A 27,973-nucleotide genomic window follows, 5' to 3' on the forward strand; every position below is an offset into this window, starting at 1 on the left:
CTCATCTCACTCTCTTAGGGGTGGAGTTTCTCACTGAGGAGTGAGGCAGATTCTGTCAATGAGGTAGTTGCTGTTGAAAGCAGAGAAGAGCAGACAGGTAAGGAAGGAGAAGTAGAAGAAGAAGAAGAAGATAAAGAAGAGGAAGCAGCAGATGTCAGATCAGGTAAGGACATGTATAAATATATGTGTAGACCTCTGCTGGGGAGCGTTCTTGTTCGGGTGCATAATGTTTGCTCAGAAGTCTTCTTCTTCTTCTTTAGTTAACGTCTTAATCTAAGTGAGCCTTTATAGTCTACATGTCACACATTGTTTTGTCAGTTCATTCATTAAAATAGCCAGATATGAAAGTGCATTGAATGAAATACAACTTACCCAGTTTCATCAGTGATGGTTTATTTATAGCTGATTAGATTTTAAACTGCAAAACATGCTGCTCTGTCTTTATTGATTCAGCACTGTAACATGCACCAGGGCACAAAACAGCACTTCCACCCATTTACCACACACTCAGCTCTTGCATCTTGGAGTATTCAGGAGTTTTTTAAGACTTTGTGTTGCACAGTCTGGACTTTGCTGCTGGACAGCAGCCAAACGTTAGCCATTCATTCCCCGATAGCTTGTCTTTCTTTGAAAATTGCTGGCTGCTAAGGACCCTGTCATTATTGAGATTAGAAGAAGAAGCTGCTGCTGTGAATGGATGCAACAGGCATTCACAGCTGTGACACACTACATTCCCTAACAGCTGTGTGTTTTGTGTCCATCACTAGATTGTGGTTTGGTTGAGGCAGGATCTAAGTCAGCTGGGTTAGTTATTGTGAGGGGTAAAATTGTGAGAATCTGTGTGACCTTAGTGAGCTTTTATTATTATTTTAAGCTTGTGCTATGTTATAGTAAGTAAACAGACAGAAAGTTCTGTTTTTACCAGCTGGCACATGTCAAAAGTTAATTACTGAATATTTCAGAAATCCAAATCCAACATATGATGCATCGTTTATAATGTATCCAATGCACCTTTAAAATTATAAGAAGCAGATTAGCACAGGAATATTTGGAAAAAATCCCCAATATTACACTTTTTTCCTAATTTTTTTTAGCCATTGAACTTTCCTGTTTTTTTGTACCTCTCTCACAGCTGGTTCTCTGTCTTCTCCATTAAACCATTAAAAGGGCACTCCAGTGATTTAGCATTGCACTCCCATAAAGTTGGGGAACTGACAAGAAACGGATTTAAAAAAGAGTGGTCAAAATCAAATCAGCAGAGATTCTCAAATTTGGTCACTGTAGGAGTTAATCCTTTATTTCCCATAATGCAACTTTAATGCATCCTTCTGTTACACCATCAATGCTCTGTGTATTTAACTTGACATCCTGAGTTATTTTAAACTTTAGGGCTTTTGCCATGATTTGGTCTGGTATCATAATGTTAGTTTACTTTATGTAGATAAATAGCAAAATAAATCCGGCCCATACTTGGGCCACATGCTCGTTTTCTTCTGGCACAGTATCTGCCCAGATCCACAGCCCAAATCATGCCCCGTATACAGCATGATTGTCAGATATGCCTTCCACACCTGGACCAATTCTGGTACACAAACAGAAAATCTTCTGACTGGCAGCCAATATAGGAGGATAACAGCTGGAATCTGCCCAGATGTGGGAGAATATGGGCCAGACTTGGGCCGAGGACCCAGGTATATGTTGGGCCAGAAGTTTCATTTTGCCTTCTGTTAACTGACATTACTGAGTCAGTTTGTTGACTTTGTAACTCTTCCCTATTTATGCTAGTATGACAATATGTTTTGCATCTTGTAATTGACAACACAAAGTTCACCACAAGTTGTTTTGCTTTGCCACCATGAGTGGATCCACTAACAGCAATGATGACACTGAAATGAACTGACTTTGCCCCAGAAATGTTGTTGCTTTGTAATTTTTACATGTAAAATTTGTGGAGTGCCCCTTTAAGAGGGTGTGAATTAGATGGAGAGAGTGGTACCATACCATCCAACACTGATATTTTGTTTAGCTTTGGATTAGGGAGTGCACATTGTACCACCACAAGCTTATGGGAATGTGAAACTAGTCTGTCATTAGACCTGCTGGCTTTGACACGCAGCAGAAGCTGAGCCTCCCCTGACATAGAGAGAAGTGTTCAGTCCTGATGCGTGAGGTTAATTCACAGTGATTGTGGTTGGTGGTCTTTACTTGTCTATTCAGGATCTAAATCCACAGTATACATTACTTCCCTGGATGCATCTTGTTGGCATTACATTGTAAAGCGACTGGAACATGAAGCTCTGCCAAAACAGGAAAAGGATCAACTGCAAACAGGGAAAGGACCCTCAGAGTGCTCTAGGCAGCTTAACATTAGGACCTTTCCCAGCACTCCCACCTCCCATCTGCAGCCTCCCCACTGGGACTCACACCAGTCAAAGGGCCATCCAAATCTTTAACAGGACAGATTACTGAGGCCTTTGTGCTGTCACACTGAGAGTAAATATCACTGACATGTAGTCGTTTAGTGTGACACAATGCTGGACAGGCTGTTATCTGCTAAAATGTGATCTAGTCTCAGCTCTGGCATGCAGCTGGACTTTGTTTTGCTCTACATCTCATTTCTCACTAAGCTGCAGGGGAAATAGTCTGAACATATGTGTTCATGTAGACTGGTAGGGAATCTGACTGACTGTCACATGCTCTTGGCAATACAGTGTATGACTGCTGCTAACGTCTGTAAGTAGATACACTGACAACTAAAATTAGATGACAGTTTAGGGTTTGGTTTTTAAAGGGGCTATTTGTAAGTTTTGCTTTTGCTACACAGCTAGCATTAGCTTTAACAGCTGTGAGTTGAGCATCAAACTTCATTCCCTCACCCATCAACAGCTGTCTCCAGAGGTGGAAAGCAACACCAGTGTTAACTCTTGTCTCTATTTTCTTCTACTGAAGTTAGCATGCTAACCAGCTAGCCCTGGCCCATCTTGTCCCTTTCTGATAGCGACTCACTGTAGCCTCCAGTCTGTCCTGATGATGTAGCACTGCTCAGTCTTGTAAATGGAGCGATGGACCACAGCTTTTTTGAACCACCACTACCTGCTCCTGGCAAGAAACCTCATTCTACGGCAGAGAAAACTTGCTTTAAAGCTGCACTAATCAACATTTTTAGATTAACGGAGTTGGTGGAGACCAAAAGAGATATAAAAGGAGAGTGAATATTGGACTTCTTTATGTTCACTCAGGTGGACACAGATGTGACTCAAAATGAATCCTAATGTTGCTCTTTGTCAGCTGGATGTGGAAATATGCAACTGTTTGCTAACACTGCAGCCTTAACAACCTTATGATATGGTCCTTTGCCAGTATTGTGATAACACTGCAAGTGGCCAAAAAATCATCTGGTGCACCTTTTAGTTGAGGTGTTTCTGATCATCCCACCTATACGCCACAATTCATACTAATCAATGCTGCTACTTTACATACCAAAGGTCATTCGAAGTGCAAATTTTTGCTGTTCGGTGAAACCACTAAGTATGTAATCCTACAAATGAGTTTAAAACATGAAAGTTACCAATTATAGATTTTTCTTGGGACACACAAAACAGTAGGATACCAGCACTCCTGATGGAGTGTGAAGTGGAGGTGACCATTTGGAATCCTGTTTTTACACTCAGCTCCTTGAACATGATCTTTCCAGCTCTCTAAACACAAGCATTGTTCACAGAGACAAGCTATAACATGTTCCCCAATGCCGAGGCTGATTATAAGGCGCTTTTCTGTTCAAGGTGCTTTCTGCGTGAGGTCCGGGGTAGGTGTCCTAGACCAGCGCTGAAGGAATGTGGTAGTATGACATCTGAAGCCTGTTTTCAAATACAAAACAGCTCCACCACACACCCTCAGTGGGATCTAGGCTGTGAGAGGATGAAACTTTATTGCTCCCTGCAGAGAAAGGAGTAATTAGTATTATGAGCTTTAATCTCCAGCTCCAGCTTCAGTGAGTTATGATTGCAAAAGTAAGAAAGATTGGGGCATTGTATTCAGCAATTCAAGGCACCCTCAGGTTATTTCCAAGAATGTTTTAAAGATGGTTTTATAGGAAGTTTGTCCCCTGTGTTTTTAATAATCATGGTGAGACCAGTCTTGTATAGCAGAAAGGCCCACGTTGGGGGTGAGTCTTTAAATGCTAAGGGTCACAGAAAAACTCTTGTCATTACTACAGAGACTGTGTTTAGCCTCAGGGAAGCATTTGTTCATAATGAACATATTTCCTGACAAGCTGAGTGCAGAACAAGTCACAAAGTTTAAAAGAAATCTGGGACACGTCTGGAGCTGGTGAAGAACTCGAATTATTGCTGTAAACAATGAAAAAACAACTTTACATTCTGGTAGTTATCATAAACCATTGGTCCATTTCTGTATATGAGGATGTGATTATATTGGTGCTTCTTCATAGTACTCTTCTCTAATTATATTGTTTCCTGTGGTGTTGGGTTAGGGTTAACCCTAACAGACACATTTATCATGACAGAGAACTAACGATGGAGGTAACTGTGTAGTTTTGGCACATATGCTTATTTGCTTTCTTTCTGTGAGTGAGATGAGAAGACGGACATCAATCTCATGCTAATTTGTTCAGTACAGAGCTGATTTTGACATGGTTAGCCTAGCTTAGCATCAAAGACTGGAAGGAGGGGGAAACAGCTAGCCTGGCTCTGCCCAAAGGTCAAAAATGCATCGACAGACAGAAATGTAAAAACAAGTGTTTGTGGTTTTAGGGACAGTTATGTTTTGGAATGATTCCTTTGATGAACATTAGTTTATTAATCCACCCAGTACTTCTGTGAAACATCTCCAGCTTCTGTCAGGCTTACCAGGTGTATTCGTGAAGTACAGGATTTTGGATTTGATCTCTGTACCAGCACAATGGTACCAAACCTGGGAAACCTGTCACAACAAGACCTTGAGTCACTGTCACCGACCTTGAGCACCAAACCATAAATGTTTGTTTTTGACTTTTTTGTTAGAGCATAGATTAAGCAACTGGCAGGCAACATGTTAATCATTGTGCTTTAGAGGTTTCCCCTTGCCTTTATATGGCTAACCACATCCTGACTCCAGCTCTGTACATAACACACAGACAGGAGATCAGTATCAGTCCTCTTCATCTCACTCTCTGAAATATGTTGAATAAGCATACACAAAAAGCTGAGCTATTCAGGTGACATGATAGCTGATGACCTGCAGTGATCTTATAAAAAAAAAGGTTAGCTGGCAAACAACAACGATGATACTTAGAGACGAAGCAGCAAATATTAAAGAACATTAGTGAGAAGACATTTTTACAATTTGTGGGGTTGAATCCACAGTACAGAAGATTTATTTTGTCAGAGGAGCATAAGCCTGACACTAAGCACCACTACTACTACATTCACACAACAGACCCAGTTTCCCTACATTTCTGCAGCATTGATAGCAGTATGAGTCCTATAGGAAGGAGGCAGTGGAGGAAAACAAGTCCATGATTGTCTTGTATAACTATATGGATGATGCCCCTCATCATCATGGGATTCCTGTCCCACATATGTTGCAGTATAGCTGGAGCCATCTGAGGCTGATGTTCTCAGTATCTCTTAGCCAACCCGTTTCCAGCAGCAGCAAGTTCTGATAAACTCACTGTACTAAACAACAGACACACACAGTTAGATTAAGAATTAGAGTTTGAGGCTCTTGAGCTGATTTTTGAACTGATGTTTAGTGTGGCCAGCACAATCAATAAATACAACTTTGCTTTTATGAAATACAGTATTTCTGCTCATTTGGCTTAAAGTTTTTGTTTATGTTCAGGGCCACTGTATTTATGCTGTGTTACAGAACCCAGTGATAGAGAGCAGTAAAATAGATACTAAGTTAAATATGAAATATCATAGACTGAAACCTTTTTTTATTTCCTTACAGCTTCTGACTGTGAACTCACACACACCTGCAGCAGAATCATTGTACAACCAGAGGAAAATGTAGCTTCTTCTCAAGAGGAAAGACTCCCTTGGTCTACTGTAGTCTCCTTTCAAAGTGTTTCTGAAAGCAGTCCTGGTTTTGTTTGGAGCTAGTCCCTGAAGACCCTGCAGGACATCAGCTTGTGACTGACAGTGATGGGTTCACAGAGTCAAACGCTGGCCTGGACGCTGCTCCTGCTGGGAATGACCTGCTCATTGCACGCTTCCCTCGTGAAAGTAAACAAGGGTTTAAAGGTGAAACGGGGTCAGTCAGCCTACCTTGATGAGGGTGACCTGCAGTTCCATATTCCCTGTCAGAAGGATGCATGCAAGGTGGAGGTGGTGTTAAATGAGCCCATAACTCAACGAGTGGGAAAACTCATGCCTCAGGTAATGGAAAAATCCTCTTCCAGTGAAAATCCCCCTGTATGTTCCAGGCAATTTACCATCTGTAGTAAAACCAGGTTGTATAGTTTGAAGGTGTGTGTTACACTTCCATAGCACTGTTTGACAGCTAACATGTAGGAAACCATGTAATATATTATTAATGTTGTGGTAATGATGACAAGGTCTCATTGCTTCACCTCTCTAACTGATTCCATCATGTTCCTACCAAAAGCCCCTCTGGCTACAAAATGCATTTATACAACTGATTGACTTTGTCATAATATGTGATGGTGGAAATATAACTTCTGTCTGAATCCTATAATTTGTCTACATTTTGTTTGTATGTTAGTTTTAGACTATTTGAATTAAGGTCATGTATTTTCATGTCTTGAGCACCCCGGGGTTCAGTGAAGAAAAAAAGATATGTTTTGGGGAGGAGAATGTGAAGGGAGCTCTCTGTACTTGTTCCTTTGTTGTCCAGGTAGACGGGCTGTCTCCTCTCTAATGACTCTGTGCTGACAGATACGGTCATCTGCTGAATGTCCCAAAAGAGTCGAGTTTTTATCCTTAAAAGCAGAAAATAAACTTCAGTGAACCCACACAGCATTTACGCCTTTTACCTACTTAGCAGTTGAGTTATGTATGAGTTGTTACACTGTTCAGCTCCACAATGAGATTATTACTTTATCAATAATAATAATCTATTAATTTACTTAAATTTTTTGACATGCCCCAAGCCCAGTCACAAAGCCCTAACTGCAGCCCTGATTATATTTGTAATAAGGAATTCATGTTTAGACATTATTCATATTCAACACCTGATTCACAGATTCATAGTTAATTCTGAACTATTTATCAAGAAGAAAATGAATGCATGTATGCAGATTTATAGGTCTAGCAGGTTGGAACTATTAGTTAGGTGACTGGTTAATAGTTAGATACGTACAGTCTGTTTAATTTTCTCAAAACATTCTTCATCATTTGCCAAATAATCCTTGATTTAGAGCTATGTTGTCTTAGATATCATCATATTCAATTTATGGTTTGGTCCAGTAAAATGTATTTTACATATCTGTGATTACCTAATAATCATGATAATAATAATAATTTCCAGGTTCTTTTTTCATAAAAGCTAATTTATTACTTATTATATACAAAAAAGGAATGCCTTTTTAAGCCAAGTAAATATTTACTCTTTATTTATACATTATTGAAAAATTTATAGATATGTTGATTGTATATTGCATACTTCCTGGACAGATTCCCTTCACTTTTTTCATGTTCAGCTAACCTGTTGTCTGCTGAATATGAAAAAACCAAAGACCAAATTAGATGCTATAACGCTGTCTCTATTCTCTTAATAATTAATACCAAATTACATAGTTAACCAAATTTATTAGAAATTATAAATCTTAAACCTGGTCTTAAATCTGTTACTATGAGGGTTTTCATACTGAGACGTAGACACAAGTGTTAATCCGGATGAACCAAAAATCATAATTCAGCTTCCTGTCTGAACATCATAAATACGCTACATGCTAAAGTGTTAAAGCAAGACTATGTCGCTTATGAAAAAAGAAATGTCACATTCTTACTCTTATAAATGAATACTTAAAGTTATAAGCATTACAGTGCACCATTACTCAGTTCAGGAACATCAGAGATTCTTCTGTTACAGCTTCATTTGGTCTGGTGTGACCACTATCTTATTATAGCTTGAGTTAGCAAATGTTACACCTTTAAATAAATACTGCTGTCATTACTGAATCAGTTAACTGACTTCATGACCCTTTTCTTCTACTACAATTACACTTTGTATTATCATTATTGTGTAATGTTCATATATACAGTACATACAGTAGGCCTGACTCACTCATTATATTTGATAACTAAGACTTTTCCCTTTCTCTGTTTAGGTGTTTAATTGCCATTATCTGGCTGATGAGGTGAAGTATGTCCATAATGGCTGTCCATTGTTAAAAGAGGACACTGTCAAACTTCGACTGTACAGGTACAACTGGATATCATGAAGTATTTTCTTTTTTCCTGTTCTTGTTGTACTGGCATCATCAGCTTATGTTTTTTTGTCCAGGTTCACAGAGACAGAGACACACATGGAAGTGTTTTCTCTCCATGTGGACATCATAGAACCTGACTGCAGTATTATAAAGCTTGGGCCTAAATCCTTGGAGGTTCCTGAGTTCTACGGCCTGTCTGATGCTGTTGATGGCAACGTGGTATCCTTCCACTATGAGAGGAGGTCTAGCCTGGAGTGTCTCATTTATCTGAGCAACCATGACACCAACCTTCCAGCCCATGGCCAGCTGGTCACCGGAGAGCCAGAGAAAGCCACAAAGAGAGGGGACGAGCCAGAGAGCTTCATCCACTTACGTCAGCAGCTAGGTAACCTATGGATCTGCATGGTTAACAGCTGATAACAGGAAATCCCAATTGATTGGGATGCAGTAGTGCAGTAGTGACGGTAGCCTACAGAATGTCATAATCAAGTACAGATATAAAACTGTCAGAACAATAGTTTTACAGTTTAGAAAAAACAGACAGCCTTCAGTTGTTAAAAGTTTGAATACAAATCCTGAAAGACAATCTGCCGTCAAACCATAAGGCTAAGTGTCTTTGTATGATTCAGCAAAAGTGATATGGACACCATTTAAGGTTAAATGACAAGATAACCAGGGACACGGGTTTATGTAGAGAAGACCATGTATGTCATCTAATCAGCATTCAAACAAGTCCATCATTAAGAGGTGATATCTGAAAAGCATCAAAGTCAGACTGAAGGTGAGTAAAAGCCTCTGTTGGAGTAGAAGCATAAACTCTCTTTAAGGTAACCCTTACCAGCTGAGAATGATTGTATCTAGTAACACACTAAATAGGTAAAACAAGAATACAAAAAGTGATGTCAAAATTGTGTCATCTCTCTATGGTTTTGTCATTATCCAGACAATAAAGCCAGGGCGATGTGTAAATCTGAAGACTGTCTGAAGGGTCTGAAGCTAGTGAAGTTCACCAAAATTCCCTGTGATGACTTCCTGTTGATGGGGCTGAGGTATCAGCACATAGACCCTCCATCTCCAGATATAGACTACATTGCAATCAGACTGGACCTTAAGGACACCAGGAGTGGCAGCGTATACCAGGTAATTTGGCTACTTTACTGCCTGTGCCAGTGCAGCTGTATGTCTCAAACTGAGGTACTAATTAGGATTATCACAATAAATGGGAATATTACCTGTTAATGAGTACTTGTTAGTTTTGGCTTGAAAGATGTATTGAATGACAGCACAAAGTGCTCGATTTCTGCTGTTTAACTAGACAGATGAAGTGAAAATTACCAGTTTTGCCCACCCTTGTTAAACTTGGTATGGCACTTTCTTGTCTTTCTTTTCATTTATGATTTTCATGCCTCAGCAGACTTGCTTTTTAATGTTTTGGCACTATAAAAACTCCATAGACTCCATTCTGCAAAAGATTATACTACCTTCAAAAATGGCTGATGGTCAAAGTTGCTAAAAAGTTGTGATAAATGTGAATAAAAACGTAGAAACTTTCTTGTGTAGTATTAATCTTAATACTGTGGTGTAGTCTGAACAGACCTGGATTCCAGTACGGATAGTCGGTGCAATGCCCAACCAGCCTCCCAAACCATCCTTCATGTCCATGTTCATCCTGGAGGTGGACCAGTTCATCCTCACTCCACTCTCCACTGCTACACTCGATGCTGAAGATGAGGAAACTCTCAAACAGCTTTTGGTTTTCAACATCACCAAACCTCCTGCAGATGGCTTCATCACTCATCTGTCTGATCACACTTGCCCGATCTCCTCCTTCACATGGCTGGATCTCAATGACATGCTCATTGGGTATCAACCTCCGAACTCCTCACATACCCAGCGCAGGAATTACGAGGTAGGACTTTCTTTTATTTTGTGCAGTATATATAAACAATCATTTTGGTCTTGCCAATAGAGCCTGAGATTTCCTGTCATATTCTCTCCAGGTGGAATTTGAGGTTCATGATTTTTTCTTTGAGAAGAGCCTCTCGATGACTGTTCACCTGTCTGTCAGGAATGCAGACACAAATGCACCTAGAGTGTCCTGGAACATGGGTTTGTCAGCACCGTTCGCAAATGCAATTTAGTTATTGTTAGATGTAATAACTTAGTCCAGCCAGTCTTTTTGGTATCTGTCAAAATTAGTTTTGGCATACACAGTACAGTGTAGCTAAGTGTAATGTTTCTATGAAAAATTTGTCTTGTAGGGCTCAGCCTGTTAGAGGGTCAGTCTCGTCCAATAACGTGGGAGCAGCTCCAGATTGTGGATAACGACAACCTGAATGCTGTTCGTATCATCACTGTGGATGGTCTACAGCACGGACGGCTCACTGTCAGAGGTACTGACCCAACACTGCCAGTGAACGGACGTCACACCTCTCCACTTCTATCTGGTTACTTAACACTGATAGATCAGTTTAAAGTCATGGTAAAATCAGGTGAGGCATAATGAGCCTGGGAACCTGGCTCTGGCCCCAGATTCTAACCTTCAGACAGCAGGAAATAGGTTTGACTAATCTTTAGATGAAATTGTTTATCAGCAATGTGTCATATCTGCAATAAGCCGAGGCTGGAGGGTAGTTCTAGTTGTTGAAATCTATCACTGTAGTCCTGCATAGTCACTACAATGAACTTTCAGTGTGATTAATACATTTAAATGGAATTGCAGTAATTCACATATCTTCACAGGCATCTTTTGCATCAAGGTCAACTTATTCTACTGCTTAAAAGTTTTAGAACAATTTACACAATTCAATGTCTCAGTGTTTCTGAAATTAAAACATTGGACAAATTAACAACTGGAGATTTTAAAAACAAGGAATCATGGAATCTTTTTGTCGAGCTGAATTTAATCTAAATGACTTATCCAGCAGCTGGGGTTTAAGTCTGGACACTGGTCTTCATCGTGTGAAGCCTCCATCTGGTTCTTTCTTCTAATGCTGGGGCTCATTATCTTACTGCAGGATGACACCCTGAACAACCAGTCTGTCTTCCCTTCTCACTAGTCTGTTTCACCTCCATCCTACTTCCTGCAGTACAGTGTTGTCCTAATGATGTAACTAGCATCCTTGCTTGCTCACGTGCTAACAACTAGCAAGACAGCTAACTAAGCTGCTGTGACACTGTGATGTTTTTTTGCACTTCCATTTTTGTATTAATGTGTCATGATATCGAGTATATTTACAATACAGCATATTTTCTTTGGTTTAATATGATTGTGCTTCTATATGACTGTTTGATGTGAACTCCAGGTGGTAAGGCCTTCATGTTCACCATCAGCGACATCAGAGCAGGCGTGGTTCGCTATCACCATGACGACAGTGACACAACCAAAGACTTCATTATCTTCCGCATCACTGACGGTCGCCATCACACCCGGCACAAATTCCCCATCAAGATCCTGCCGAAAGATGACAGCCCTCCTTTCCTTATCACCAACATGCTGCTGGAGGTGTCCGAGGGCCAAACGGCTCTGCTGAGGGGCTCCACCCTCCAGGCGTCAGACATGGACTCCAGCGACGACTACATCCTCTATAACATCACCCGCCCCCCGCAGGCAGGAGAGGTCATGAAAATCCCAGGACCGGGGCTCACAGGTCAGGAGAACGGACTTTATTTCTTTACTCGTACATGGAATCTGTTTTTGTATTTAAACACATGTTTGTGTTATGTTTGTGTTGGTTGTCATCCAGGTTACCCCGTCAGCCACTTTCTGCAGAGAGACCTGTCTCAGTCCATGCTTTACTATCGACACCTTGGGAACGAGGTTTTTGATGATTCCTTTGAGGTGGTGCTGTCTGATTTCCATGACCCCCCCAACCTTTCAGAGCCTCAAGTGAGTAACAGTAACACATTTCCAATAGACTACTATATGAGGAATGCTTCTTCTGTATTGTATTATCATATTATATATTATATAATTCTGTACCGTTAAAACAGGATTAGGCTGTTTAATTACAGGCTGAATACAGTCAGTCAGTAATGGAGTAGAAGCTCTTTGCTTGAATTTGTTTTAACTCAACACAACAGTTTGCTTCAGTATAATCTTATTAACTATTTCATGTTTCTACCTTGTAATCATTTCTCAGTTTCAGTGTAGATTTGGTGTCTTCACTGAAACCAACTTTTCCTCTTTGACAAGGCGCCCTCTGTGGGAAACACTGCTTTAATGGACACTGTAAATTGATTTAATGATGAACCAAAGTGGAGCCGACTAACTGACATGGTCATTTCTGGAGCCACGTTGCTCGTTTGGTAAAAATAAATAAATAAATGAAAAACATCCATAAAAAATCTTTATTCTTTATCAGTACTACTTTAATACTCTGCTACTACAATGAAATTCTCTCACAGACTTGTCCTTGACATCTGATTCAGTGGCCTGTAATGGTGTCTTCAGGTGGTGATGGTCCACATAGAACCTGTTCCAGACCAACCACCTAAAGAGGTTCCTGGTTCCACCCGGTGTCTCGTGACCAAAGAAACAGAAGTGGTCCACATAACACGTCAGCAGCTTCACTTCATAGACCAGGAGTCCCCAGACAGTGAACTGACCTACACAGTGACCACTCCACCTTTCTACACCGGTCCTCACAGGTCAGTGTGTCCTCACCGTCTGAAAACACTCTGTACACCAGACGGGGCAGGAGCACTCTGTCTGAACTCTGTGCTGTTGTTCTGATGTGCAGCACTCCTGACGCAGGGAGGCTGTTCCTGGTGGACAGCATACCCAAATTCACCAAAGACTCCAACGCACCAGTGCTGAGGCTCTTCACACAGGTGGCTCCTTCAATTCTTATTATATTAGAGGTACATTTGGTGAAGCTGGCTTATCCAAAACTCATCCTTTTTTTTGCTTGTTTCCAGCACGCAGTGAACTTCATGAAGGTAGCCTACATGCCTCCTATCATGGACATCGGCCCTTACCCCCAGTATATCCAGTTTGTTCTCTCTGTAACCAGCCATCTGGGCAAAACAGTCACAGGGATCTGCTTTAACATCACTGTGATACCAGAAGACAACCAGCCACCACAGGTGGAGAAGAACAGTGTGTTACTCTTATCTCATTTCATGCATGTGGACCTCTGGATATATATAAAAACATGTTTATGCTGTTTCAGGTCATCACCAACGCTCTGACTGTGGATGAGGGTGGGGAGTGCTGGCTGGGCCCTGAACACTTACTGCTGTCAGACGTGGACTCTATGGAAGACGCCCTGCAGGTGGCGCTGCAGAGAGAACCACAGCATGGAGCTCTGCAGCTCGGTGGCCTCCGACTGAAACCAGGCCAAGCTTTCATTGTGCAAGACCTGAAAAGCTTTAAAGTTAGGTCAGACATCCTGGTTATTCATTTCTCCATGTCACATCATACCTAAAGCTTTTTATTGTCCTGCACTCTCAGTTGTGATTGACTGGTTTCTGGTTCAAGATGCAAACTATTACTACAAGCACAACAGCAGTTTATCATTGTGTTCTCAAGAGCTGTGTGTAATGCACAAGAGAAGAATGATTTAACATCTGCCAGACAATTGTCTGTTGTCCACTGCAGCTGTTTTATGTGGAAGCCAAGAGCAGCCTTTATTGCAACAAACTTATTCTATCACATTATCTCAGGATCTTGTCCTCTCAGGACAGCAGTCATGTTCATGTTATAATGGAATAATTATCAGTGGGTCATAAATATGTTTTTTTTTTTCAAAAATTGATCTTGGCGTCTGTGGTTTTATATGTAAGTAATTAAGTAAGGCAAGATTCATTCATAGAGCGCTCAAAATAAAAACCACAAAATATTTCAGAATACAAGTGTTAGGACAGTATATCAAACATGAGGTTTTGTAACAATAAGAGCAGCTAAATATCAGACAAGAATCCATAAGTAAACTCTAGTGTAAAGCTCGAAACGCTACTGCTGTAGTGTCTTTAAACGATCTGGACTGATAATCAGGAACTTTGTTGTAATCTTATTTAACAAGTACAGCTGAGTGTTATCTGCATGAAACTGAAAAGATATGGCAAACAATGATCAAAGGACCCAACGATAGCATGTAGATGATATAACAGGATCAAGAAAATATCCTTGAGGGACTTCATAGTTCAAAACAACAGAATCATGTGCATCAGAAGATGAGATGAGATCCAACAAAACCAAAACTGGGATTCCCCCACACTCAGCTTGAATAAGCATGTCACTTGGCACCCGTGTGTGTGTGTGTGTGTGTGTGTCACAGAGGTAGTTCAGAGTTTTGAGGACCTTGACAGGTGTTTGTATCTCTGTCTTTTCTGTGCATTGATTTTGTCACAACCTACAAAGTACAGTCATAAAACTTTACAGGTGTGAGGTTGACATGAGGGTGGATGTGGTCTGACCCATGAGAACTGAGTCCTCATGTAATCATATAGTAACTGAGTACTCTGACTACTCATTGTCAGAATCTCATCGTGTTGATGGGTGTTGCTGCTGGTGATGGTCTCTAGTTTTAAGAATTGATTCAGTATTTTGATATCACTATATAGATGTTGACTGTTCATTTCATGACCCATCAAACTTTTTTCTGTGTGTTACCTGTTCATGCAGTTACAAGCACGACAGCTCAGAAACTGTGGAGGACAACATTGAATTCATTGCGACAGACGGCACCAATTCAGTCAGTTTTGTCCTGCAAGTGAAGGTAACTGCTCTCGTTTGAGGGGTTCCTTTACAAATGAACAATCGTCATGGCTTTACATGGAAACTTTCATTGTTTCACCACAGTGACCTCTTGTATGTAACCTCCAGGTGAATCCCATCAATGACGAGGTCCCAGTGTTGGTTGCTGGTTTGAAACCAGTTCTCAGCTGTGCGGAGGGTCAGGAGATAGTCATCACAGCAGAGTATATCTATGCTTCTGATGCAGACACTGACAACAACAGTCTGGCCATATTAATTGCCCGGCAGCCGTACCATGGCGTGGTACTCCGAAATGGTGTTGTGGTTGACCGCTTCATCCAGGCAGATATTACTGCAGGGATCATTACCTACAAACACACAGGTACACAGCAAATAAATCAAAACTTCGATTAGAGTCCAGTACAGTCTGGGTTGTCTGCTTCAGTGTAGTTGTTATGATGCTGTTGGATTGATCACAATTAATTATACAATTTATCCATATAACTTGTCATTATGTTTAATTTGGAAATAGTTTTTTCGGCACAATTCATTGAAAGGCAAAATACATTTAATGTGGCCCCATATACTGTTCTGCATTGATCATGGGCCGCTATTTACAGAAACCTATCCCAGATACCTCACTATTGCTTAGTTTAAATCAAATCTGTCTTTATTCTAAGCTAACCACCTGAAACCAGCTCTGTACTTAAGGCAGAGATATGTGTTTGGTATCAATTTTCTCAGTCTGGGAAAGAAATGAAATGAGTTTAGTATTTTTTATTCAGTAATTATAAATAACACAATAAATATAAACAATATAGACAGCAAGAAAGTCAACAGTCTATGTATTAAGTAGTTACTGAACAGGCTCAGGCCGAAGCAAATGCTAATTTACACACTTTTAAATTCATATAAGTATGTTTCATAATTATATACATAGATAAAAATAATTTAACCAACAATATAGATACATCTCCTTTTTATCCCCCTTTTTTAGCTTTTTATTTGAATTGACTTGACTTCCCAAAATGCATAACTGTTTCTTAAAGAGGGAGGTTGTCAGTTCAATATGTAGTATCTATTGCTGCTGCAATCCAAAAACATCTGCACTCTACATCTGTATTCACATTCAAGAAGCCATTTTGGTTGAACTCATTCTGATGCTGTGGAGTTGTACAAAGCACCTGATGTATGTAACATAAAGAGTTAATAATTTGGAGGATTGTCAGGATTGTCTCTAAAAGTGCTGTATGTGATTGTTGTTGTAGGAGTGGAGATCGGTCTCACTCCTCGCCATGACACCATCACCTTCGTTATTTCTGATGGAGAAACAGAAAACTCTGCTCCATGCTGCAGCGGAGGAACTCCCACCTGGAGCATGGGCAGAGCTGAGTCCCAGGACAGCCTGCCTGTGTACGACCTCCAGATCACAGTGTTTCCAGTTGACAGCCAACCACCTTCAGTGACAACAGGTGGGCCAGTCCTATCTCAGTCATGACATGACTTACAAATAACGACACATTGTGCTGAAGAAAAACTACAGTGCTGAAACTGTTAAACCACTACCCATGCTGCTCTGCTGCTGAATCTGACCCTCATTACACTGCTTTGCTTACTGTACATTGTACCTTGGAATGTGAACTACTGTTTAGTAGCAGCATTGCTCATGCCTGAAATATGAAATACAATAATAAAATTATATATATATATATAATTTTATTTTGTAAGAACTATTTGTTTCTCTGAACCACCCCTGCACATACACAGGATAATACTGTATATGGCGATAGTTCCCATATGCAAATACAATATATGTATATATGGAAATTCAATATAAAAAATACATAATACATTAAAAAATATGTGTAAAAATTACATATATAGAAATTGCAACAATTTCATATATTGACATATATGTTTACCCCTACAAATATGTTTTATTTATGTTTGTATGCTTATATTGTAGACATATTAAATATACAAATTAAATTAAATTAAATTACAGTATTAGACGTACAAATTAAAATAATAATATCTTGTTAAAATCGATGCATGCAACATGTTAAAATATAAAAATTCATCATAGATATTTCAAATATATGTACATTTAATATTTTACTAAGGGTATTTCATACATGTCATTTCTTCATATATCCGGAGGATGTCTACATGTGATTAGAATATTTCCACTTATGGGTGACATATGGCAGCATCACTCTTGATATAGGGATTCATTTTTGTATGGGTTGGGCTGGATTGCATCAAGATTAAACTAATTTGGTATCGCCCCAGCCTACCCATGGTTCAGGTGTTCTCACTGATTTGGCGTGATTACACCTTATCTGAGGACTGTGTGGGTGGACCTGTTAGGACACCTGCACTTCAGAGATTCATATGAACCTTTTTCAACATAGAAATACTGTTAGAGGAAAATAATATAAAAACACATAAAATTGATCGGCAGCATGTTCAATTATTTGAATAGTTACATGAATTTTAGTTTGATATATTAGAATTTTCTCATCTGTTTGTAGGTGACATCTTTGTGGTGAATGAAGGTGGAACTGCCCCGATAACTGCTTCTCATTTGAAGGCCTCTGACGTGGACACCATCCTGGATGAACTGGTGGTCAGTCTGATTTCTCCACCCCAGTTTGGCTACATTGAAAATGTCCTGCCCAGTCCTGGCTTTGAGAAAAGCAACATGGGCATAAGCATAGGTAAGCATTATTATATGTATTTTCATCACAGGGGTGAAACAAACAATTAGTACCATGTGTTTTTCTGACTAACCTTTTTTTTCCAGCTTCATTTTCATACAGAGACATCATTGACGGCCACGTGAACTATGTACAGTCCAGACATGAGAGGATGGAGCCCACAGCTGATCAGCTCATGCTCTGTGTGTCAGATGGCAAACACAGCTCTGCCCATGTGCCCTTCTACATTATTATTAACCCAACAAATGATGAGATCCCAGAGTTTATGGTTCGCAACTTCACGGTAAGTTTTCACGGTCAGTCTCACTTCTGAAGATCATAATAACCAGACATTTTCTGACAAGATAGGGTCCAAAATTCATTGATGTCCCTCTGTGATCAGGTACGAGAAGGAGAAATGAAGCAGCTGGACACGTCATTGTTGCATGCAGTGGATCTGGATGTCCCCAGGAACATGCTGCTGTTCAGTATAGTCAAACCTCCTCAACATGGAAGCATCATCAACCACAACAGTGAGAACCCAGTCAACAAGAGACGAGAGGCCAGTCCCCAGTCCCCTGTGGTCGACTTTACAATGACAGATCTTATTAATGGTACTTTTACATGTCTATGCTGTAGAGTTGCAGTCTGGATTACAGTATCAGTGCTAATGCTGCATTCATGTCCCATGGGAAAGAAGACGTGAGTTTCCCACTGGAAATATGAAAGGAGCACCTACTTTTCACAAGAAGATCAGGTCGCCATTACTCATAGGAAGGGCTACTGAAATACTGAAATAACCTTCATGATGTCATCAGGGAGTATGGTGTCAGCAGACAGTTTTTTATTATCTAAATTCTCCACTATCTACTTACATTGGTTCTTGGTTTAATTTCTATATAAGCAGTTTAGATAATTGGGTTAAACTGGGAATTTACAGTACCTATTACATAATAATTATAATAAAATTAGTGTGGTGAATACTCTAAGAGCAAGGTCCACATACTGTACTTAGCTATTCCCTAAGCTTTTGACTGTATCCCCTGGCCTTCTTCAGCTCAGCTGTTGTCTAAGACCATCTTTAAACAAGGGTTAACCATCTCCAACGTATATGACCATCTGTTCTTACGAGTCCAATGCATAGGTCATAAGATTACACCTGAAACACTTGCATTTGCTGAAGTCTATGAGATCCAGTCAAAAGCTCAGAGATCATGGAGCATGCTGTCAGAGTATTTACCATGGATATGTGACAGATTCTTGTAGGAAACTGAGCAGGCAGAGTAATTCAAACTCACTGTTACATCTTTCAATAAGTCAGAACCAACCTGTATCATCATTGATCTGCAGGCATGGATCTGATGTATATGCACGATGACTCTGAGAATATGGAGGATCATTTTACCATCCAGTTAACTGACGGCAGGCATCAACTCTACAGACAGGTGATGGTTAAAGTGCAGCCAGTCAATGATGAGGAGCCTCACACCATAAGGTCAGACTGACACCTTCACCACAGTTCATATGTAAAGTGAGTCATCACATGATTGACTGTAGAGAAGAAAAGCAAAACTTGTCTAAACCTTCTGTCCTTTAGGAACAATGGGTTGGAGGTGGAGCCCGGAGAGTCTCGGCTCATATCCAGTGTGACGCTATTTGCACAGGACAGTGATACCCCCTCTTCAGAGGTCATGTACATATTTGAGAGTGTTCCTACCCAAGGACTACTTCAACTCAAGGTTGGTGCAATGATAATGAACTTTAAAGAGATACACTACATTTTGTGATGTTACATGTCACTTTAGCTGCATTGACTTATCATACCTAATAGATGATTTGTGCCAGTGCTCCATATTGACAGTTGGTAAATGGTAAAGGCTTTTCCACAGCTCGTCCAAAACCAGCAATTGGCAATTGTTGTGAACAAGACTGGTCAAATTGTGTTAAACTGAGGAATCTGACTGGGCATAGAAAACTGCTGTGGCCAATGGGTTTTATTCACTTAAGGAGAAACATATCAAAAGGACAGTCTTTCATGAACCAGTGGTAAAGAATAACTAAACTATTTAAAGAATTAAGTCGTTATTCCCAAGGCATTAAAGATGTGCTGCCAGTGTAAACAACAGGGAGGTGTCGTGCTCCTAACTGTGACTGATCCTGTCTCAGGAAGGTCAGGACTGGGTGACGCTGACAGCTGGGAAAAACTGCACCCAGGAAATGGTGGACATGAACCTTCTGCGCTATGTGCACACAGGCCTGCATGCAGATAAAACACAGGACTTCTTTGTCTTCCACTTGCTGGATGGAAAGAATCAATCACCCCCACAGAACTTTCACATCTCTGTCAAAGATCTTGAGAAAGGTACTAGATACCAGTTGTATACCACTTATTAGACATAGGTTTGGAACAAATTTTCTCCATGTGATATCCTCATGACTGCAAGACCACATGCCAGATGTATTTAACTGCCCCGTGTGTGTCCATACAATTTTAATGTAACCTTTAAATGTTCGCTCCACCTTGATTTTTTCCAGGAAATATCGCCATCTTTGTAAAGCCGGTGAAGGTCAGTCGGGGTGATCGTGTGGTTCTCACCACAGACGTGCTGCTAGCCACAGACGGCACAGAAAAGCCTGAAGAGCTTCTGTATGTCATCACTAACCCTCCTGTTCAAGGACACGTGGAGTACATCAAGCATCCTGGACTGGCCATCTCCACCTTCAGTCAGATGGATGTGGCAGCAAATCTTTTAGCATATGTGCACGACAACCGAGCCAGCACCCCCACAGAAACCTTTCAGTGAGCCCAGAAGCTAAAACCTGTGATACACTGCTTTTACTAGTGCTAACGAATATATCAAAATAAGTGATTTTTTTACACTACAGTCTGTTGTATGTTTTGACAGGTTTGTTGTGAGTAATGGTAAGACCAGCCGAAATGGAAGCTTTGAGATCACAGTGGAAATGGTGGACCGTGTCCTGCCGTCTCTGTCCTCCAACAAAGGTGTCACAGTCCCCCAAGGTTCCTCCATCATCCTGGGTCCTGACTGCCTGGCCCTATCTGACCCAGACACTCCACCCAGCGCCCTGACCTTTACCCTCCTCCAGCCTCCACAGTATGGCAGGCTGCTTTTAGCAGGCACCACACTAACCACTGGATCAAACTTCACCCACAGACACATAGAGGAGTTGGAGGTATCATATAAACATGATGGAGGACCATCCCAGATCGATCGGTTTGCCTTTACAGCCTCTGACAGCACCAACCGAGGCCTCCTCCTGGATGGGCGGTTACATTTGGAGCCTGTGTTTTTCACTATTCAGGTAGGTGATGAAGGTTGTAGAGGCTCTGTTCTTGTCTTACAACTCTTCTAGCAACATTAGCTGTTCATTGCTATCATACATTATATGGCTAGGATACTCAGGTGTAATGCATCATTTCCTTTAGTGCCCTTTTTCCCTAAGAACTATATTAAACCGACGGTAGTAATCTTCACAAAGGTTTTCTGCACAACAGCAACTGTGGTCACCGGAGCTTTGCATGAACGCACTGAAGGAGAGTGTTCATTGAGCATGCTCATGTTTTTGGTCAATGGTAAACTGAATGTGTCTGTTTGTGGCTAATGAACGTGAGTGTTGTTAGTGTCGTGAGCACCAGAGCTGAAGACTTGAGTTTTACAGCACCTGGCATGCAAACTTCAAAATCATAGCACAACTTTCATCTGGCAAATGTAATGAAGGCAGTGGTGGAGCCTGTACCAGTCTGTAGTCTGTTTAACCTTTTAATTTGGTTCATGAAAGCTAAATAAAATTTCCTCTGAATATACAGTAAACCTTTACTGCACCTCTTTTTTCACTTTCTGCACAATAAAAAATGCATGTAGAGCTGAATTACATTTGCAAACCGATCTGTCCTGAGTTGTCCTGCTTTATGACACATTATTTAAGTGGAAAAACGTATACTCACGTTGGTTCGTCTTTGCTTTTAAAAGTAATGGCCCAAGAAAATGTCCAAACATATTGCTGGGTCGTCAGCTCAGCCTTTGAGTTACCAAACCTGCAAAAGTAACCCTGTAGACATTTTTCACAGCAGATATTTGGGCAGAAAAATCATGGGTCTAAATGATAACATATGTAAAATATTCCACTGATGTGAACTGGTTCCAATGTGCACGTTGACTCACTTTCATGTTTACTGGGAAATGTCATGGAAACAAGCCATAGCTGATTAAATTTGTTTCACTTGTGCTTTGACAAGTCAAAATGTCGGCTGTGAAAAAGGACTATTGGCTTTTATACTTTTGTAGCAGTAAACTATTTTCTTTTATTTCATTATATTTTCTTGTTCTTGTGATACATTAAATCAGTTTAAAAAGAAAAACACCTTACATTGGGTCACAGACCTCTGTCCCCAGAGTTGAGGTCTGCCCCATGCCCTATGATCAACTATGTGTGGGGCAAACACTACATGCAACAATGGTGCTCTGTTGTATCAGTGTGCTATGAAAAACAGATGCAGATCCAAATTACTTCCGTTGCTGTGATACTAATGCTAACCAGGATCTATTTTCTTAACAAACCACATCTGATTTCAGATCAAGCCTTTGGATAAGTCGCCTCCTGAGGTTGTGAAGATGCTCCCTCTCTGGAAAGCAGAGGTTTTAGGTGATGGACGATACGGGATCTTCCTCTCATCTCGGGAGCTGAAGGCCCAAGACAGCGACAGCAGAGAAGAAGAACTGATCTTCTGCATAGTCCGCCCGCCCTACTTTGGTTACCTAGAAAACATTACTACAGGTTGGAAAATGAATTTTGCTTCCATCTACACTTAAGCTCAACTTGGAATGAGTAGGTAAGGTTCTCTTTGCTGTTGCAGGTGGCTTTGTGGCACAGTGCTTCTCTCAGATGGAGCTGAACAAGAGAACCATCATCTACATCATCAGTCCACAGAGGGAGTCTCTCTCAGACAGCCTGGAGTTCAGAGTGTCTGATCCTGTAGGGAACGCTGGACCCTCTCACATGTAAGAATAGAAACTCTGTGACACTGATTTGTATGACATATTAAATGACCACTTTCGTCTTAACCATGCTTGACCTTGTCTTTGCAGACTTGAACTCAGCTGGTCCAGTGTGGAGCTGTCTCAGCCTGAGTACTCTGTGTGTGAGAATTGGAAGGGGGTTTCTCTGGACATCATCCGAAAAGGAAACTTGGCAGAGTCTTCATATATCACTGTCAAGGTCTGCAGTCAGTTCTCTTTGAAACTGACCAGCTTTTATGATATTTTTTCACTATATAAGAGGATTTAACTTGAGCACAGTTGCATTAATAAAGCTTCTCAGTACCCCAATCAGCTTTAGGCTCTACAGGATTTGGATTTGTTATTGCTACCTTCTTCTCTGCCCCTCCAGCAGATTTTAAGACATGTTTCTGAATCAAGTTTCTTTATTTAGGTAAAGGAGGTGACTGCAATAGCTGGAAAGGATTTCCTCATAAGCCCTTCTTCTCTCATTCAGTTTGATCCAGGTATGTGTTCATTAATATAGAAAGCAGTATCACTGATCCCTGAATAAGAGTCAACAGAAGAATCAACTGTTGTGGTAGTTATGCTGCATTTTGAGTGAATGTTAATGCTCTTGCTAACGCCCCATTCCATTCGAGTCACGCCGTAGATGATGGTGCTTCCCACAGAGTACAGCACAACTGCTCATGGAAGCAGTTTCTCACTGCTTTTCACTGGAGGCAGGGAAGTTAACTAGATGTAACATTCCCAGAAACCTACTGTACCACTCATCCTTATTCTTCCTCCTTTTCATCCATGAAACCAACATATGCTGGTTGAAAACATTAAATCTCAATAAAGTCAGCTTCCCCACTTCTGTTAAATTGTACCACACAGCCTCATCCCAGGGCTTCACTTGTATTTTGCAAGGAAAAATAACAACCATATAGTATACAGTACATAGAGTGTCAGGAAACTCTAAAACATGCACGTGTGATCAAATCTACTCAATACTTTTTCTCAAAACATGTAGATTTATTTTTTTCTTACAGTGGCCTTAATAATGCTCTATTGATCATCTAAGAGGGATAACATTGTCACATTGTAAAAATGCTGCCACTAAATTGCTATTGTCACTGTCATACCACTACAGCAACCACAATCAATTCATTTCAGTAATTTACATTGTGCTGCCAAATAAAAAGTACCAACCAGGAAAAGTCAGAATAAATCAGACTTGTGCCGACTCTTGTAAAAAAAGCTGTGATGTTTGTCTCTGCGTAGGCGTATCAAAGAGGAGCTGGCAGATGGACATCATTCAGGATCACCTTGAGGAGGCTGAGGAAATGTTTGAAGTGCTGCTGGTCTCCCCTGAAGGCACAATGATTGGCAGCATCAAGAGGGCTCAAGTCACCATCAGGGACTCAGGAAGAGGTAAAAATAAACCCAACAGGTGTATTTTTGAGAACCTAGAGTCAAGTATTTTTGTTACAGTAACCTATTTTTCAAAAAACGGTGCCAATGAATCTGACTAAAAACTCAGGTAAGTAATATTTATACTAACAGATACTAACAGTTAAATCTTTAACACCACAGGACGGTGCAGAGTGAAACAGGTAGAGGAGCTTCCTGTACTTGGAGGAAAAGAGATTAGGTCAAACACGTACCCCCAGCATGGATCCATTCAACTAGAGAAACTTCCCTTAAGCACTGAATCAGGCATCTGGACCCGGGGAGACAGCATCTCCAGACCCCCGAAAAAGAAACTCAGAGTCATGGGCAATCCAAAGTCAGTAAGTACCTACACTTAAAGTTCAGCACTGGATGTGCCTTTATCCAAGCTGACATTTGTCATTGTTTGTTGTGGCTTTGTTCCAGCTTAAATATTTCTATAAACTGTTTGGTCTTTCAGATTGCTCCTTCATCAGTTCTTCACAATGGGACAGACATCATTTACACAGTAAGCAGCAGTAACCACTGATACGGACCTGACCTAACCTTTCTAAGTCAGAAGATCCCTCATTTCTTTTATCTTTTTGATTCCAGTATCACGGCATCATGCAGGTTCAAGTAGAAGATGACACCTCCCCATCCAGGAAGGGCAGAAAAGCAAACATTCGTGTGGTTAGCAAAGGAGGACAGCAACAGGCATCAGGAGTTCATACTGAATCAAAACTGGATCCTCAAAGAAAGATTTCAAAACCTCAAAACACTGGACTGACTAAAGGACGTGTGAGTACAAATGTCATTGTCTTTTCTGCTTCTCGGAAAATTAGATCATTTCTGTTTTGCCAAGATCTCAATTTCTATTTCTAAATGCATCTTTACAACTGTGGGATGCTTTCTTACCATCCAAATATTTCACTTTGTATTTACATACTTCCATACTACTTTTACATACTACAATTTTTGTGGTCTGTAGGTTACAGCTGACAACACCATCCCCAAGCCCTGTATGCCAGAACTGATGGGACTCCTGCATTTGAACCAAACAACCAATCAGCTCTTTCACTGCAACGGTGTCTCCTGGAAACCCTGGGCACCAACTGATCAGGTATTCCAGCTTCACAACACAGCGAAGCGTACATGTAATAAAAGCATCCACAAAGAAAAGTTTCTCTCTTTGCTGTGGACCAATAACTTTGATGTCTGTTTTATCCTGATTCAGATGGAATCAGTTAATGAATGTGCGGTGTAATTTTCAAGAGAGTACCGTAATTTCCGGACTATTGAGCGCACCTGAATATAAGCCGCACCAACTAAATTGAAAAAGAAAAAAGAATTTGTACATATATAGGCCACACCTCTTTATAAGCCGCAGGTGTCCACGTTGTAACATGAGTTATTTACACAGAAAGATTTTTTTTTATTTTTATTTTAATACGTTTTTTTAAAATAACTTTTTTCCGAACAGTGCCTGTAACACGGTAGTAACACGGCAGTAACAAACAGTCACAGCAGTAACACGACTGGTTAAAAAAAAAATAACCAGCCTACCAGCCGTAGGCCGTTAGCCTACCAGAAAAGTCACTGATCCCTATCTTCATCTTCCTCCTGCGCACTAAAACCACTGAAGTCGTCGTCTTCAGTGTCGGAACTGAACAGCCTCAGAATGACTTCGTCACACATTTTCTCAGTCTCTCTTTCGTTGTCGCTCTCAATGTAACTTTCGCCCCCTGGAGGCTGTTAGCCCGTAAAAATCCATAGATTAGCCGCATCGTTATTTAAGCCGCAGGGTTCAAACCCTGTGAAAAAAGTAGCGGCTTATAGTCCGGAAATTACGGTAAATGGGGAGCTCAGATCATCAGGACCAACAGATGTAAAGAATAGGGTGTCATCTGCGTAGCAATTAAAATCAATACTGTTATAAACTTAGGTTTTAACATAAAGGTCTGAAAAGTAATGTATCCAGGATAGAACCTTGCAGAACCCCACAGAGGTTCACAGATGTTACTTTTGGAGTGATTTCTTTTTCTCTTTGCTCTCTTTCCTTTTAAAATTATTTCTCTACAGTTTCATTTAAAATGATGTATGTTCACCTGCAAATGTCGACATGTCTGCACATTTGCTTTTGAAACACAGATGGTGAGTGCTCAGAAGTGTCCTCGGGGCTGGACCTTTAATGGTGGCCACTGCTACATCCTCAGCACTGAGCGCAAAGCCACCTGGAGCACAGCTAACAGAGCCTGCAGGGAGAGGTACAGTCCAACATGAAGCTCATACACATTCTGTGTGATCTCGTGAACACACACGTTTGTTGAAGGATAAACAGACGTAGAGAAAAATTTTGAGGCAGAAAGCATGGGCATACATTCTTAGGATTAGTTGCATGTCACACACAAGAGCTGTATAATCTAATTGATATGCTCTATGAATTAGCCTCTCAAAAAGAAAGCACTTCTTTTTCTTTTTTATTTCAGATATAAAGGAACTTTAGCAAGTGTTCTTTCTAAAGTCAATATGGACTGGCTGTGGGACTTCAGTGGAAGAAAACCATTCTGGATAGGTGGGTATTTTTACTGATTTGTTGCATTGGCATTCCTAGATATTGTTTAAACGGTTTAAAAAATGTTTTTTTTGCAATTTTACAGTATCTTGGATTATATTAAATGCTCACTCCTCGTATTTTAAACTTTTTGCATGGATGTCGGCATTTTGATTTGATCCAAAAGTATAAATAAAGCCTCATACTGTCACTTGCTGCAACTGCGGTTAATGCTGCTGCTGTTTATATATAGCTCCATTTGTAGGCTCTGAGTCTACATTCCACTGAAGAGGATATTGTTATTGTCTATTTCACATGAAATGGGCTGAAAACAAAGCAATCAATGCAATTTGTTGGAGTTGATCTTTTCAGGGAGTCACCCATGTTAATCCTTGATTCATTTCACTACTTCAATTAACAATTATCTTTTGGATAAAACAAGTATGAGTGGTAATTAAAGAATAACATTTTGTTTTATTGACTTTTTGTCACCAACATATATTGATGGTGTTAAATATTTTTGCCACACTGCAGTATGACTGTAGGACTGTTGGCCTGAAGGTTTCATGAACTACATCATTAGATATATCTTTACCATTGTAGAGTATAACTTCTTTACACTAACTTTTTCTTCTACTATATAAGGTCTGAATGACAGGGAAGGCCGAGGACACTGGGAGTGGGCAGGGGGCGAACCCATCAGCTACACCAACTGGAGAAAGACGCCTCCTCGGTCAAAAATGAGGGGAAGCAAAAATTGCGTCCTGGTGTGGAGAAGGGCAAAGTGGCAGATAAGGGACTGTAAAGCTGGCAGAGGTCATCGCTTTGTGTGTTCAGTCAAGACTTGAATTTGACTGTGTATATTATCACAACCATGAACCTCTCAGTGTGTTGGTCAAGAAGAGATGCAGGAGGAAGGACTCATCCTCAGGATGTCTGAACTGCACGATAAGACAACTCTCCAATAAGGATCAGTGGGAACTTTGCTGGAACAGTTTCTGTGATTTATAATGAACATGACAATTATTGTGTCTAAAAAGTAACCTGCTACACTAAGTGAATTGTTTACACAGCATTTATTCTAATTAGCCACTGGAAGTATTGTTATATATGTAAAGCTCACAAGAGATTTATTAAAAAAGCAATCTAGTGTCTTTTACTTATTCTAGAAAACCCAAAACTGGATTATCAACG

At 40.5% G+C, this 27,973-nt stretch overlaps 1 protein-coding gene across 2 annotated transcripts; it reads left to right on the top strand.

Annotated features, from left to right (window-relative positions):
* Positions 1–26: 26 nt before the first annotated feature.
* Positions 27–27,929, top strand: frem1a (Fras1 related extracellular matrix 1a). Of its 2 annotated transcripts, XM_071478267.1 has the most exons (37): positions 34–163; positions 5,953–6,380; positions 8,294–8,388; positions 8,470–8,780; positions 9,339–9,535; positions 9,981–10,304; positions 10,396–10,504; positions 10,657–10,788; positions 11,701–12,045; positions 12,142–12,284; positions 12,849–13,045; positions 13,138–13,228; positions 13,316–13,483; positions 13,570–13,778; positions 15,024–15,117; positions 15,225–15,477; positions 16,364–16,567; positions 17,630–17,815; positions 17,902–18,098; positions 18,198–18,408; positions 19,145–19,289; positions 19,392–19,533; positions 19,961–20,156; positions 20,330–20,594; positions 20,701–21,118; positions 22,390–22,591; positions 22,671–22,815; positions 22,903–23,032; positions 23,246–23,318; positions 24,079–24,228; positions 24,391–24,587; positions 24,707–24,754; positions 24,841–25,026; positions 25,217–25,348; positions 26,377–26,492; positions 26,715–26,800; positions 27,425–27,929. In XM_071478267.1, exons 2-37 carry the CDS (start codon positions 6,147–6,149, stop codon positions 27,625–27,627), a joined length of 6,534 nt encoding a protein of 2,177 aa, XP_071334368.1. In that variant the 5' UTR covers positions 34–163; positions 5,953–6,146; the 3' UTR covers positions 27,628–27,929. The 2 variants fall into 2 exon arrangements, 1 of the variants encoding a protein (XP_071334368.1); XR_011691024.1 differs by lacking the exons at positions 16,364–16,567; positions 17,630–17,815; positions 17,902–18,098; ... (16 more) ...; positions 26,715–26,800; positions 27,425–27,929 and having other exon boundaries at positions 27–163; positions 13,570–13,773; positions 15,225–15,363.
* Positions 27,930–27,973: the final 44 nt, after the last annotated feature.

Source organism: Trachinotus anak, unplaced genomic scaffold (genome assembly GCF_046630095.1).
Source record: "Trachinotus anak isolate AG129_WGS33_773 ecotype Australia unplaced genomic scaffold, CSIRO_AGI_Tana_v1 ptg000005l, whole genome shotgun sequence".
In the NCBI taxonomy this organism is placed as follows: Eukaryota; Metazoa; Chordata; class Actinopteri; order Carangiformes; family Carangidae; genus Trachinotus; species Trachinotus anak.